Here is a 15832-nt window from a genome sequence, read left to right as displayed (position 1 = left end):
GGATTGGTTGCTTTTGTAGATGCAAAGTATTGATTGGCTGGTTTTGATAGACAATAAAATAAAATTGGACTAACTGTGTGTTTGTTTAGTATTTGCTGTCCAATAGATGTGAACTGAGCTTTCATTACAGGATGTGACATGAAAAAGCCAGCACTTGTGTGGATTGATTTTAAATTTGATTCATACGGTGGCTTGCGAAAGCATTGACCCCCCCTTGGCATTTTTCCTATTTTGTTGCCTTACAACCTGGAATTAAAATTGATTTTTTTGGGGGTTTGTATCATTTGATTTACACAACATGCCTACCACTTTGAAGATGCAAAATATTTTCTATTGTGAAACAAATAAGAGATAAGACAAAAAAACAGAAAACTTGAGCGTGCATAAGTATTCACCCCCCCCCCCCCCCCCCCCCCCCCAAAAGTCAATACTTTGTAGAGCCACCTTTTGCAGCAATTACAGCTGCAAGTCTCTTGGGGTATGTATCTATAAGCTTGGCACATCTAGCCACTGGGATTTTTGCCCATTCTTCAAGGCAAAACTGCTCCAGCTCCTTCAAGTTGGATGGGTTCCGCTGGTGTACAGCAATCTTTAAGACATACCACAGATTCTCAATTGGATTGAGGTCTGGGCTTTGACTAGGCCATTCCAAGACATTTAAATGTTTCCCCTTAAACCATTCGAGTGTTGCTTTAGCATTATGCTTAGGGTCATTGTCCTGCTGGAAGGTGAACCTCCGTCCCAGTCTCAAATCTCTGGAAGACTGAAACAGGTTTCCCTCAAGAATTTCCCTGTATTTGGCGCCATCCATCATTCCTTCAATTCTGACCAGTTTTCCAGTCCCTGCCGATGAAAAACATCCCCACAGCATGATATTTCCACCACCATGCCTCACTGTGGGGATGGTGTTCTCGGGGTGATGAGAGGTGTTGGGTTTGTGCCAGATATAACATTTTCCTTGATGGCCAAAAAGCTCAATTTTAGTCTCATCTGACCAGAGTACCTTCTTCCATGTGTTTGGGGGACTCACATGCCTTTTGGTGAACACCAAACGTGTTTGCTTATTTTTTTCTTTAAGCAATGGCTTTTTTCTGGCCACTCTTCTGTAAAGCCCAGTTCTGTGGAGTGTACGGCTTAAAGTGGTCCTATGGACAGATACTCCAATCTCCGCTGTGGAGCTTTGCAGCTCCTTCAGGGTTATCTTTGGTCTCTTTGTTGCCTCTCTGATTAATGCCCTCCTTGCCTGGTCCGTGAGTTTTGATGGGCGGTCCTGTCTTGCCAGGTTTGTTGTGGTGCCATATTCTTTCCATTTTTTAATAATGGCTTTAATGCTGCTATGTGGGATGTTCAAAGTTTCGGATATTTTTTTATAACCCAACCCTGATCTGTACTTCTCCACAACTTTGTCCCTGACCTGTTTGGAGAGCTCCTTGGTCTTCATGGTGCCGCTTGCTTGGTGGTGCCCCTTATTTAGTGGTGTTGCAGACTCTGGGGCCTTTCAGAACAGGTGTATATGTACCGAGATCGTGTGACAGATCATGTGACACTTAGATTGCACACAGGTGGACTTTATTTAACTAATTATGTGACTTCTGAAAGTAATTGGTTGCACCAGATCTTATTTAGAGGCTTAATAGCAAAGGGGTTGAATACATATGCACGCACCACTTTTCCGTTATTTATTTTTTAGAATTTTTTTAAACAAGTTATTTTTTTCTTTTCACTTCACCAATTTGGACTATTTTGTGTATCTCCATTACATGAAATCCAAATAAAAATCCATTTTAATTCCAGGTTGTAAGGCAACAAAATAGGAAAAATGCCAAGGGGGGTCAATACTTTCGCAAGCCACTGTAGTTTATGCCATGACGTTCCAGCAGGCATCTGCTGTCTGACAGAAGCCCGCTAGAGCTGGAAGCTGATTGGCTGATGGTACTGAATTGTTTTCTAATTCTTGTTGTTCTCTTTTCCAGCTGCAGTGGTTTTAAATCTTGTAATTTTTTAGTGTAATCCCAAATTCACTCTAGTGTAGCTGCTGTTAAGGGTACAATGAAAATGTAATATTCTGTTAACTATTTTGCTTTTTTCCTTTATGTACTATATATTAAACCACAAATAGTTGATCAATATGAACAGATATACATTTTTAAACATAGAATGTATTTATTTATTCATATAACCACATTACATTTATTTTCCTGTATTTGCTAGTTTGACTGTGATCACAAAAATCTTTCTCAAATAAAAAAAATATATATATAATCTGCAGTTTTATCCATGAACAGCTTGCCTGCAGCTTTGCTTATAGCCAGGAGTCAGTCCGGGCATTTCAAAGACTGCAGATATATTTTATTTGCTTAAACTTCGCTCTTATCCCACTATTGACTGAACTTCACCCTCGTATAATTTAATGACCTGCGCTTCACCCAGTGGTGATGCTTTTAGAATTCCAGCAAGGCAGCACTGGTGCAGGATTGGTGTCGGGATTCTGTTAATCTCTGACAACAAACCTCATAACTGCTATCTGCAACACTAATGGATTGTGGTGGTGCTCTTTAACATGTAAAGCACTGGCACTGTGTTCAAGTTTTAAACCTGTTCAAGGACAGGTCTTCGTTGTCAAGCTGTCTCATTTTTAACCAAATTTTGAAAATATGTGTGCCCTCAAGGCAACTCAAAATACAGATAATTATGAATTAGGCATTTCAAGAAGTAAAACATTGCCTTATCAGCTTTGATAGGCCTAGAAACACGTGGTATATACAGCAATGTATCTAGTGGCACAATAACTGTCGGTTTAAATATTGAATATGAATATAAAAATAAACCAGTGTTGTTTTTATAAAACCATACTGTGGGGTGCCTGTCTCTCTTGTAATCTAAAGCAGGTCTTCAGTGTGTAGGCTGTGTGGGGCATGCTTGCTTTGTCCAGAGATTTGTGGATAAGTGCTAGTTACTGCACAACTTCCTGGCTTGTTCATGGAGGCAGCTTTTCAGTCTTGTTATACAGTATTGGTGGCTGTACTGTATCATGGTCTGTCTTTGACTAACATTACTAATACAGACAAGAAGAAATATTAATATGCTATATTGTTTATTTCAAATGCTTTTCTTTGAACCTGTTTTTTTTTTTCATTTTACTTGCATTTATTTATTCTTGTATTTTTCAAAATGGTTTTACACAGAGGTGTGCGTTTAAGATGTGTTGAAAGGGCTTCTTCATTTAAATTAAATAGCTTCTTTTAAGGGACACACATGAAAGTAAATTAAATGTAATATGTTAATGTCACAATATGGTGCGTATCACGATAACCATGTCGAGATAGAATATGTATCACTATTCATATGATGGTTCAGATTGTCTATGTGTATGATGCATGTACATGCAACGTGAAAGTAGCGTGATTCACCACATTGCTGTACTGCAGCTGTCATTCTTATCTTTACTGTACTTTCATAAGAACATAAGAACATAAGAAAGTTTACAAACGAGAGGAGGCCATTCGGCCCATCTTGCTCGTTTGGTTGTTAGTAGCTTATTGATCCCAAAATCTCATCAAGCAGCTTCTTGAAGGATCCCAGGGTGTCAGCTTCAACAACATTACTGGGGAGTTGATTCCAGACCCTCACAATTCTCTGTGTAAAAAAGTGTCTCCTATTTTCTGTTCTGAATGCCCCTTTGTTTAAACTCCATTTGTGACCCCTGGTCCTTGTTTCTTTTTTCAGGCTGAAAAAGTCCCTTGGGTCGACACTGTCAATACCTTTTAGAATTTTGAATGCTTAAATTAGGTCGCCACGTTTGGTTTGCAGTTCTGTGTACTATTTCTGCGTACTTTCTTTTTGGTCCTTTTTTAATGCTCTGTAAAGTGCCTTTTTTCGCTCAATATTTTTTTACTGCGTGCAGTACCTTACACTTTTCTCTATTAAATGTCATTTGCCATGTGTCTGCCCAGTTCTGAATCTTGTCTAGATCATTTTGAATGACCTTTGCTGCTGCAACAGTGTTTGCCACTCCTCCTACTTTTGTGTCGTCTGCAAATTTAACAAGTTTGCTTACTATACCCGAATCTAAATCATTAATGTAGATTAGGAATAGCAGAGGACATAATACTGATCCCTGTGGTACACCGCTGGTTACCACACTCCATTCTGAGGTTTTTCCTCTAATCAGTACTTTCTGTTTTCTACATGTTAACCACTCCCTAATCCATGTACATGCGTTTCCTTGAATCCCAACTGCGTTCAGTTTGAGAATTAATCTTTTGTGCGGGACTTTGTCAAAAGCTTTCTGGAAATCTAAATAAACCATGTCATATGCCTTGCAATTATCCATTATCGATGTTGCATCCTCAAAAAAATCAAGCAAGTTAGTTAGGCACGATTAATTTACTTTCACGCTACTCTCCTGCACACAATACATACCTTTATTACAGTAGGGTATCCCATTTCACCATTCATCGATACATAACAGCATCATGTATAGACTTTAGTAAGTCATGCTTTAATACAGCACAGTGGAAATTGGGGCCCATAGCTCTTTTTCGAACACACCATGTCTTGTTTTTTAGTTTTAAACCAGATCGTCCTGCCTACCAACAGCAATCAAAGGATTCTCTACACTGTGCTGTGCAGTGTGTCCATGTGACTGCATATTTTTTACATAGAACAGATTTTACCACTCTGCAATCCATTTATTGGTGTAATTCCTATTGGTTAAATATAATGTCTAATTTAAATATTTTACATTTGTGTATACAGAAGTTTTGACTCGTGCTTGCTGATGCCTCTGAAGCTATTTTTGTCCACCTCAGGGTAACTGTCCTAAATGAATACATAGTCTGAATGATGTGGCTGCTTGAGGCAGTCATTCTCACTTGACATGGACTTGTTGGCCACCATGGTGCGCTTCATGTGTGGAGTGCCATTGGTCACCCTGACGAGGGTCTGGACAGATAGACCACTGCCCTTCAGGCTTTTTCGTGCTGGAAGCACAGCAGACATTGCAAACACATTTACAAGAGTAAAAGGAATAATACAATAAATACAAGCAAAGTATCTTAAGTTTTTCCATGTACAGTTTTGTTTCTATGACATGTTTAAATTAAAACTTTTTTATTTAAACTGCTCAGTGTGCTTGCAATCTTATTTTAACTTGTATCTCCTCCCATGTTACCATTTTAGTTGCCTACAGACAGTCCTAATTTTTAAGGGTGTAAAACGAGCCCGGAAATTCTGTGCTTGTCATCTGAGAGCATATTTTTGTAACCTGGTCTAAGAATAACAGATGAGGGTGCACATACAGTGCAGTGGAATTTGCATGAGAATGATCACCACTCATGTGCACAATTGAAAATTCAATACTGTGTGCTGTATATGTGCTGTAAGATTAATTTTATTCAAGACCAATTCATTTTGAACAACTCTGTGTATAAGCTGTATCATGTAAGAATGTAAGTGGTTTTCAGATTGCTAGTAAAATACTCTCATTGTTAGTTAGGAATCAAAGAAAAATTAAACCTGGTATAGTGCACCACTAAACTACCTTACAAAACAAAGGAGAAACATTAGAATACCTTTTAACCAATGTTTGTCTCCAAATACATTTGAAGTAATCAAATATCTTCTGAATATTTCCACCAGCTCTATAATAAACATAAGTTTCATGTAAAAATAAAAAGCTCCTTGGGACTAGTGTTACACAGTAGTTCCCATTACAAACATTGTTATAAAACTCCACCGTTTATTCAGATCTGATCATTGAATGTGTAAAATACATAATATTTTGATTATGCCACATACCTTTATCTGCAGGTAATGGTGTCCTAAATATGTAGCTTATCAATGACCGTGAACAGCTTCTCATACACTGCAGATGATAGCCCTGAAGCCTCTTTGCATTGAAGTAGCAGGACACTGGTAAAGGTTTGTTTTTCTGAATCACTTTTAGGTGCTAGTGGATGTTTTAGAAGATCAAGACACTGTCTTAATATACTGACCCTTTACCCCCGGGATTCTATTTTTAATTCCTCCTGACAATTGTTCTTCATTTAAAATAAGGAATCTGCTCAGGTTGCACCCTCATCCAGTTGTCCTGGTTTTACACTGAAGTGTTGAGCTTCATTCTTACAATGGAAACATTAGTTAAAATGACCTCAGACTGTCATTTCACATTGTGAGTTGTTCAAATAATTGTAGATGCCTGTTATGGTCATATTATTTGAATTGGTGTCAGATGTCAGACTGACATTTTGAACATATTGAACAGTAACAAGGCCATCTTTTTCTTTGTTCTATGAAAAAAAAGCAGAAAGATCCTTTGCAGATGGTTCCTCTTGTCATATTCACCAGAACAATGAATATTGCTGGTCCACCATCAAACAATGGGAAGCTTAATGTCTCAGACTTTTGTTTCAGTAATGTTTCATTTGGTACATAATCCAGGAAATTGTAGTACTGTATCCTTACCAATTTTTTGGTGCAGAATATTTAGTTTCAAAAAATGTAAATGCTAATGTGGCTGCTTTCTGTTGATTTGTATTTCGATATAAAACGGTCACATTTTCTGTTTTGACAGATTCGATCAGCTTGTATGGGCTGGTTCCCTTTTGAACTGATTATTTGGCTCAGACATGTAAAGTAAACAAATAAGTAAAACAAAACCATGTAATCTTTATTGGGCAACACGGTCGTACCCTTCATCTAGTAGTTTGAAGGGTCAGACACCACTAGCATATTCTTTCAGATTAGCAGTAACTAAGGAAACCATTGCCAGTCTCTGCTATTCCCAGCTTTTGATCCCACCGTGCGGAACAGTAAGATTTTCATTAACAGGTTTTGCTGTGGGGTGGAGGGGTGGGGGGTCATCTTTCCTGGAAGCTCCACAGAACCGCTTCATTATTTATGTGGAAGATGAGTGCTGTTAATGTGGCAGTCATCTTGCTGAAGCCTGTGTTTCTTCATTTCTGTCGTTCATCGAGGCCTGGGTGTCAGTGGGCCGAGGCTCAGCTGCAGCAGTGGTCCCAGGGGGATATCCCCTGTCTGGACTCGGAGTACTGAGGGAGACTGAATCAGATTTTTCAGAATCTCCCCACCGGGGTTTAGTCGGAGCACTGATGGAGACTGAATCAGATTCTTCAGAGCATCCCTACAAGGGCTTCTTCTCAACAGCACCCTTCTGCATGCTTTCTTACATGCAGAGAAAGAGAGTGATATCCACACTACTGCAGCCTGTTATAAAAATTAATGCTTGGAGAAGAGGATACGGAAGTAAAATTATCCTAACCCAAAGAAAATAAACAAAAACACCAAGAAACAGCATGCAGGAAGTTGCATCATTTCAGACTTCTTGACATGTGGCTCTGTGCACTATGGATGGGATGGACTGTAATTGTGGAAATGAGCTCTTGCTGTAATGGCACAAATGGTTTGTTTGGCTGGAGCTTCAGCAAAATGGAATCTGGCTGCTGAATTAAATTCTTGATCTCTTATTGGCTTGTGGCCCAAGGCTATGCTGAAATTTCTATCCCATGTATATTGTTGTAGCTCAAAAGAAGAATGTTCAGAGGATGACAAGTGTGTTCTGAGTAGGTAGGTCTGAATCTTATAAATCACATGCTCCTTTTTTAATGTGTCATTGTCATAGTATTGCTAGCCATGCAGGGGTTAATAATTTTACTGCTCAAGAACAATGTCCCAGCTTAAGTGTAACAGTGCTTGTTTCATTTTCTTTCTTTATCTTGCTCTGTGTAGTAAACAAAGCTGCATTGTGCTGTGCTGTGTTGTGCTCTGCCTTGCTCAGTGCAGTCTTTTTTTTTTTTTTTTTTTTTGTTCTCTCAACACGTAATGCAGTCGGTGTTTTTTTTAACAAGGTGGCACTATTGTGGAGTTAGTGTGATAGAATCATCACACTGCTTTAGGGGACAGGGTTTTTAAAAGGAGATACCTCACAGCTCTGTTTTACCAAGCAGGCAGTGGAAACATTGGCTTAGAGCATTGGCAGAATCAGTAGCTTGTCCTTAAAAGCATCCGTCATCAGTTCAGTTCAGTGTGGGATGGAAATCTTACAGTAGCTGCAAGTCTGTTATGGAAACGCTCTTTGCTGTTATTGTAGTACTGTGGTGACAACATGCCACTGAAATGGAAAAGCAGCTCTCCAGCTAACTGGAAATTCCCAGTTCCTGTACTAAAAACATGTAGGTCATCTCCACTCTCCCCAGCATACATGTAAGTAATTATATATATATATATATATATATATATATTATATATATATATATATATATATATATATATATATATATATATATATATAATATCAATGTGTCATTCATTTAAAGCATGTTAAGGTGGAGTGCTTTTTCATGTCTTTCTTTTGTGTGCAATGGGTTTGGGGTCCTCTATCACTTTCTATTACAGTACATTGTTCGTGTGTCTCATTTGTGCTGAAAATACATTGAACTGTGTTTGTTTTTTCTATAAAATGTTAGTTATGTATTTAAATGCACTGTTTCAATGCATTTTTGTAAGGTTGTACAGTTGATTTGAGTTGGTGAATACAGTGTCTTTAATACGTTGCATACCCTTTTGTAAGGGCAGGTACTTTGCCTTTGTTCAGACGGTACTGCTGTGTAATTCTGGATCGAGTTCTAATTGAGGGAGACTGGTGTGACCCCTGTTAGGACTGTTCTTTCCAGGACTGCAGGTCCTATTAGCATACAATAGTGTTGGAGGAAATAGATTGCCTTAACCTGTACTAGTGCTGATCTGAGCAGACTAATAGAAAGAGACAATTGTGTTCGTATACTGCTGTGATGCATTGGTACATTTGTCACAATTTCATCAGGGTTAATCGGTGTGCACACAATTTACATTTACAATCATTTGAATTCTGTTAGCTTGGAACAGCTGATTGTTATGTAAGCATATATTTACAAAATTACAGTGTGCTCAAGCACCATATGCTTCTGTAACAATACAAATCATCCATTAAGTTATACGTTGCGAATACTGATGATGTTGCCTCCCAATTAGAACATATTCCATGGTTGACATTAATATTAAACTGTGATAAAACAAGACTTACTCTTTAGGAGGGAGTTGTAATTTGTACTTTAGATTTGGCAGGAATTATTTAGCTGTGTCTTCCAGTAGCAGAAGTACTGTATGTATGTCCTGTTCATTCCCATTGTATTCATAGAGGACATTATACCCAAAGAAGGTTACGTTTTGAATAATTGCTGTTTTTAAATAAATGCAGTAAAAAGCTTGCTCATCATTAAGCACCTCTGAAAGTAGGTTGTTTTTAGGTCTAGAAATCATAAATACTCTTGCTTTGACTAAGCTACTACTGTGTGAGGCATGAAATTAATACATATTTTCCATTATCAAAGGTCTTTGTTCTGATACAGAATATAGGCGCCCAGTGTAAAGAGGCTAAAAAAGAGGTACATTTCTTGGTTTTAGTCAGAATTCTAGCAGGAACAAGATGCAAACGGGATACCACACATTTTGGTGTACCAAAAAAAAGTGCATTACAATAACACCGTGTAACAATTTTTTTTTTTTTTTTTTTGTTCCTGGGTAGTAAGTGTTATTTCCTAATTACTTATGCCTCAAAAGTATAGAAAATGGCTATTATTCCCCACACACTTTGCTTTTGTGACCAGGACAGTGAAATTTCAAAATATCACTATTTCCAACGGGAAAACTGGCAAATGTGTCTTTTCGTTCACATAAAGTCAGAGAAAAAACAACATATGAATCCAAACTAACATGCAATTATACTAAAGTAATACAAAAATGACTACAAAAGATTTAGAAGGGAGTAGTTTTTCGAGATTTACGATTATACTTCTAAATCTTTTGTAACTTTCACTTTATGTGAACGAAAAGACACACATTTGCCCGTTTTCCCATTGGAAATAGTGATATTTTGAAATTTCACTGTCCTGGTCACAAAAGTTTGTGGGGAATAATAGCCATTTTCTATACTTTTGAGGCATAAGCAATTAGGAAATAACACTTACTACCCAGGAACAAAAATTGTGTTACATAGTGTAATCAATTCTAGATTTAACAAAGGCGTGCATTAGTGTCTCAGCATCAGATATGGAAATAATTGGTTGATATTTGGCTATATTTCTCAGATAGTAAAAAGATTTAGTAACTTCCCTAATCTGAGTCTCAATTGATAGATCAGGATCAAAGACAACCCCCTAACTCTTAATTTTTTAAATGTTGATGAAAGACTGTAAGGGTGAAGCTCATGTAATCCCACATTTCCTTTTAGTTGGCTCTGTGAGCCCAATAGCATAACCTTTGTTTTATCTGTTTTAACATTAGAAAATTCTGTGACATCCAATGCTGATGTCTGTAAGGCAAGGCTAATAATACCCAGGTAGAGGACATTTCTGGCTTTAGGGACAAATATAGCTGGGTATCATCAGCATAGGAATGGAAGTTCACCCGTGTCTGCGGATAATGCCACCTAATGGTAGTATATATAATGAAAATAACAAGGGACCTAGAATGGAACCCTGTGGAACACCACAGACAACTTCCGATAATTCCGATTTTACCTCCCCAATAGAGACAAACTGAAACCTATCAGAAATGTAAGATTTGAACCAGGATAGGACAGGGCTGGACAGTCACACTGTGCATTTAGACGATTCAGTAGGATGAAATGGTCTACAATATCAAAGGCAGCACCCTAGAAGAATTAAAACTGATGGAAAGCCCATTAGAGCTTATCAGTCGATCATTCATAACTCTGACTGTGACTTCTCGAATATACCATTTAGAGTTAGAAATTTTTGTAATTGAATTGCAACAACTGTCTCCCGAAACTTGTCTAAGAATGGTAGGTTGGAGATTGGCCTATAGTTATTGAGGACTTTAGGGTCCAAATTGTGTTTCTTAAGCGTAGGCTTTACCACAGCTACCTTAAGTGCTGAGGGAACTATACCAGAGGAAAGTGAACCATTTATAATTTTTAAAATGTGGGTAGTAGTAACATCAGTAACATCGTATAATCGTTTTGTAGGAATAGGATCAAGAGAGCATGTAGTAGCGCTCATATGCTGAACTAGCTCTATCAGTTCCTGTAAGGTAATCAATGAAAAAGCCTCCATAGTAGCTCTTAATAGGTGTAGTTGGTAAAATTGTGCTGGAATCCTCCTTAATAGAAGGTGTCTGTGGAATCTCATTTCTGATGTCTTGTATATTATTTTCAAAGAAATGTAAGAAGTCATTGCAGCTGTGAGAGGTGCCAATGTCAACGGTAGGACTATTAGGGGAATTATTAATTAATTTATCTAGGGTAACAAAAATAAATGTAGGATTATTATTATTTTTTTCAATTAAATGAGATGATCTAGCCAATGCCAGAGCCTTCCTATACAGTGGCTCTCAATAGTATTCACCCCCCCTTGGACTTTTCCACATTTTGTTGTGTTACAACATGGAATCAAAATTAATTTAATTAGGAGTTTTTGCCACTGATCAACACAAAAAAAGTCCATAATGTCAAAGTGAAAAATAAAATCTTAAATTGTTCTAAATGAATTACAAATACAAAACAGAAAATAATTGATTACATAAGTATTCACCCCCTTGAGTCAATATTTGGTAGAGGCACCTTTGGCAGCAATTACAGCCATGAGTCTATTTGGATAAGTCTCTACCAGCTTTGCACATCTAGACACTGCAGTTTTTACCCATTCTTATTTTCAAAATTGCTCAAGCTCCATCAAGTTGGATGGGGACCTTTGAACAGCAATTTTCAAATCTTTCCACATATTCTCAATTGGATTGAGGTTCCGGCTTTGACTGGGCCACTACGGTCATTGACCTTTTTGTTTTTAAGCAACTCCAGTGTGGCTTTGGCTGTATTTTTGGGGTCATTGTACTGCTGGAAGATGAATCTTCTCCCAAGTCCCAGGTCTCTTGCAGACTTCAGCAGGTTTTCCCCTAGGATTTCTCTGTTCTTTGCTGCATCCATTTTGCCCTCTATCTTCACAAGCTTTCCAGGCCCTGACGCAGAGAAGCATCCCCATAGCATGATGCTGCCACCACCATGCTTCACGGTAGGGATGGTTTTCTCAGGATGATGGGTGGTGCTATGCTTAAGCCAAACATAGTGCTTAGCATTGATGCCAAAAAGCTCTATTTTGGTCTCATCAGACCATAGAATCTTCTTCCACTTGGTCTCAGAGTCATGCCTTCTGGCAAACTCTAGTCGAGATTTGATGCGAGTTTTTTTCAACAATGGCTTTCTTTTGGCCCTCTCCCATAAAGGCCAGTTTTGCGAAGCACCCGGGCTATTGTTGCCATATGCACAGTGTCTCCCAGCTCAGCCGTGGAACACTAACTCCTTTAGAGTTGCCATAAGCCTCTTGGTGGCCTCCCTGACTAGTGCCCTTCTTGCCCGGATACTCAGTTTTTAAGGACGGCCTGTTCTAGACAGATTCACAGTTGTGCCATATTCTCTCCATTTCTTAATAATGGACTTCACTGTGCTCAGGGGATATTCAATGCCTTGGAAATGTTCTTATCCTACCCCTGATTTGGTGCTTTTGAAAAATCTTATTCCGAATTTGCTTTATGTTCCTTCGTCTTCATGTTGTAGTTTTTGTTGGGAAATGTACTAACTAACTGTGGACCTCTGAGACAGGTGTATTTAACCTGAAATCATGTGAAACACCTTAATTGCACACAGGTGGACTCCAGTCATCTAATTATGTGACTTCTAAAGACAATTGGTTGCACCAGAGCTTATTTAGGTGTGTCATAGCAAAGGGGGTGAATACTTATCCAAGCAATTATTTTCTGTTTTATATTTGTAATTAATTTAGAACAATTTCTAGATTTTATTTTTGACTTTGACATTATGGACTTTTTTGTGTTGATCAGTGGCAAAAACTCCTAATTAAATCTATTTTTCCATGATGTAACACAATAAAATGTGGAAACACAAGTATTGATCCGCGTTGATCAATACGGGTTCTCATTGGTCACATTCTTACGCCGTGTGTCAATGTGTAAGTGCCCCGATGGCTTGCCATAGGCGTGCAGAGTCATAACGCCGGTACCTCCTAGTTAAAAATCTCGTAAAATGCTTTCTTTTTAAAATCTCAACACAGTTTCATTAAGTCTGCATGTTCTTGCGCACGCTAAAGAGAGAGCCTACTTTAAATTACTTTACGATATCAGCTTGAGTGCCTTTAAGTAAGATGGCACTGGCTGCAACTCTATTGTCGTTTTTTATACACAAATAAGCTTATTTGATTTGAAAAACGTCATGAACGACACAAGCAACTTCTTACACTGCTTATTTTTATTAAATGAGTAGCACACAACAAAATATGAAAGCTGATTAATTTCAACAAACAACAACGACAACTTTTTAATGAAAAAGAATATATTGTAGCCTACTTCCTTAGGAACGTTAGCCTGCTATATTATATTAAACCAAAACAATAAAAATAACGATCTGGTTCTCTTGCCTTTTTCAATTAATATAATTTAATTAATAGAGAATAAAAACATACGTTAACAACTACCTAGCCTAAGTTTAATTGTTTTTGTAATCTACCAGGAGCTTCTGTTGAATACATATTGCTGATAATAGTGCAGACCATGGTTCAAACCAATGTTGTTAGTGTGTTTTTTTATTTTTAAACCATTTAAATGCAAACCTATAACAAAACATGTATACAGGCTTTTTTTTTTTTTTTTTTTTTTAATTATTTGTCCTATACACTACTGCTTTGTATATGACGTAGAATACCTGATTGTAAACATCTAACACAAGTACGTACAATACTCTTTCACTAAATGTGTTTTGATTTTGAATATGAGCTTCTTAGGGTCGATATTATTGTCATTGGCTGTGCCCCGGCACTTCTTTACAAATTAAGCATTGTGAGTTTGTGTTAGGTCTCATCAGTGTTTTAGATTGTAAGAGAATAGTCTGTTGTTGCCATGAGAACACTGTTGATTGACAGGTTTGAAAGTTATACTCGCACAATCTTTTGGGCTCTGTGAAAGGGTTATGACGGTATTACACCAGTATAGACTGGGCATTTTTGTGTGAAAATAGTAGTTGGCTAAAATAAAAACCGCTTCAGCAAGTTGTTTGTGATGTGCAGAATGAAGTAAAATGAACAGTAATTCTAAGTGCCTATGTATATTGCAGCTAATGTATACGCAGTTAGACAGTAAAAATGAGGAGCCAACTCCAGGACTGCGATATAGCGAGCAGCAATATTACGAGGGGTGGGTGTATTATGAAATGAAATCTCTAAATGTATTCCCGCATATTCATGAAATGTTATGTAATGATTAGGTCTAAAGTGTATATTTTGTATAGTGCTATTTAATCCTATGTAATGTATAATTAAATTGACTTGCTAATGGTAGATGCTTGAGTGGGCAGGGCTTAATGTGAAAGCATACCAAGATTAGGTGAGTCAGATTTGTTTAGTTCATGACAGGAGGTGGTTGCCTTGAGCCATTCAATATAGCTTAAATTACGGATAGCAGTTTGATCCCTCTACTAAAGGGTTTTACCAAGAGAATTGCTCTGTTATTCAGTGTATGTCCTAAATTTACTTTATGCTCATAGCATTGTAGTTTGGACTCAGAACTCACTGTTCTGCTTTGGAGAAAACACCTAATAAAGTAACAAATTAATCTATTGGCAATTATATATTGGACTTGTTGCTTATTACATCTACCTAGACGCTGGGTTCAACTACCATTTCTTCACACCCATCTTAACTGCCTGTGTGAAGAGGTGTATCGGCACTGAAGCCCTATAGTGGCTGTGGATTACAAGACAACATCCCAGACATACATATAGGTGATACAATATGTTTTTATTGTCAAATTCGTGGTATAAACAAGATGTCATGAAAATCCATAACATACAGTATTTGACATTTTCACATGACATACTGTTGTACTTAACATAATAACGTTATAGTTAATACTGTCTCATGTTTTTTATGACATACCTTGTTTATACCACAAATGCTGACATCAATAACAACATAAAAGGCTGTGAACTGTGCATTATATGCAGAGTCACTTACAATAGGACATTGTAAATACAAATACATCACCGGGTTGGCGTTCGATCTCTTACCCAGGTCGATCTTCCTTTTATGTAAAGCAAATATCCATGATTTTTAGGATACTGTATCTCCCTACGTTGTGCCTGAAGCTCCTGCAGTCTTACCAGGTTGTATATTGTACCAGCTAATAGAATGAAAATTAAAAGCAAATAGGGCTGAAGTAGTTTTTTCTTGATGAAAGAAATGCACAGTCCTTTTCTTCAGATATTAGTTTGGTTTATTTAATATATATAGGTTTAATTCCGGAAACAAAAAAGAATGCTCAAAGCAAAACAGTACAGATCACACTTTCATATGCAAACTTCAAGGTACAAAACTTAAGTTCAAAACAAAACATAACAGAACAAAATAATACAATGCAATACTGTAGGTTTGATCCTCCAGGACTTCTCGATCGACAAGTCTCCAATACTAGTCTTAATGAAAGAGAGAAGTGAGCTGTGCTGAGTGCACCTTGATTAAGTAGCCACTGACCTCAGCCCCATCCTCCTTTCTTCTCTTTGTGGGTTCAATCACCCCAGGCAACCCCCTGTGAAGAGTCTTATGTACGTGTGTGGCCAGGTGCCTGCCCCTGTGTGTATTTTGTGTTATATGTTGTGTGTTAATGTTGGTGTGTGGTCATTGGTACACAGGATATAAACGGGTCTGTGTAAAATGTATATTTATTTAGGCACGAAGATTGCACAGCACTTCAC

At 37.7% G+C, this 15832-nt stretch overlaps 2 protein-coding genes across 11 annotated transcripts in view; one reads left to right on the top strand and one right to left on the bottom strand.

The window, feature by feature from the left end:
* The window catches only part of LOC121295490 (plastin-3), a 513951-nt gene that overhangs the window by 271975 nt on the left and 226144 nt on the right, over positions 1-15832 (bottom strand). The gene's annotated exons all lie outside the window — the stretch shown is intronic.
* Positions 1-15832, top strand: part of klhl13 (kelch-like family member 13) — a 172726-nt gene that overhangs the window by 108619 nt on the left and 48275 nt on the right. Inside the window, exon 1 of one of the 10 annotated variants that reach the window (XM_041220161.1) lies at positions 7991-8223. The exons of the other annotated variants lie outside the window; for them this stretch is intronic. Coding sequence (XP_041076095.1) covers positions 8126-8223 — 98 coding nt within the window. The 5' untranslated portion in view covers positions 7991-8125. Of the gene's footprint in view, positions 1-7990; positions 8224-15832 lie in introns of those variants that run through there. 10 annotated transcript variants of the gene reach the window in all.

This window comes from Polyodon spathula, chromosome 20 (genome assembly GCF_017654505.1).
Source record: "Polyodon spathula isolate WHYD16114869_AA chromosome 20, ASM1765450v1, whole genome shotgun sequence".
NCBI classification, from domain to species: Eukaryota; Metazoa; Chordata; class Actinopteri; order Acipenseriformes; family Polyodontidae; genus Polyodon; species Polyodon spathula.
Note: the sequence above shows the minus strand (reverse complement) of the source record. Positions and strands in the feature narration are given on the sequence as shown.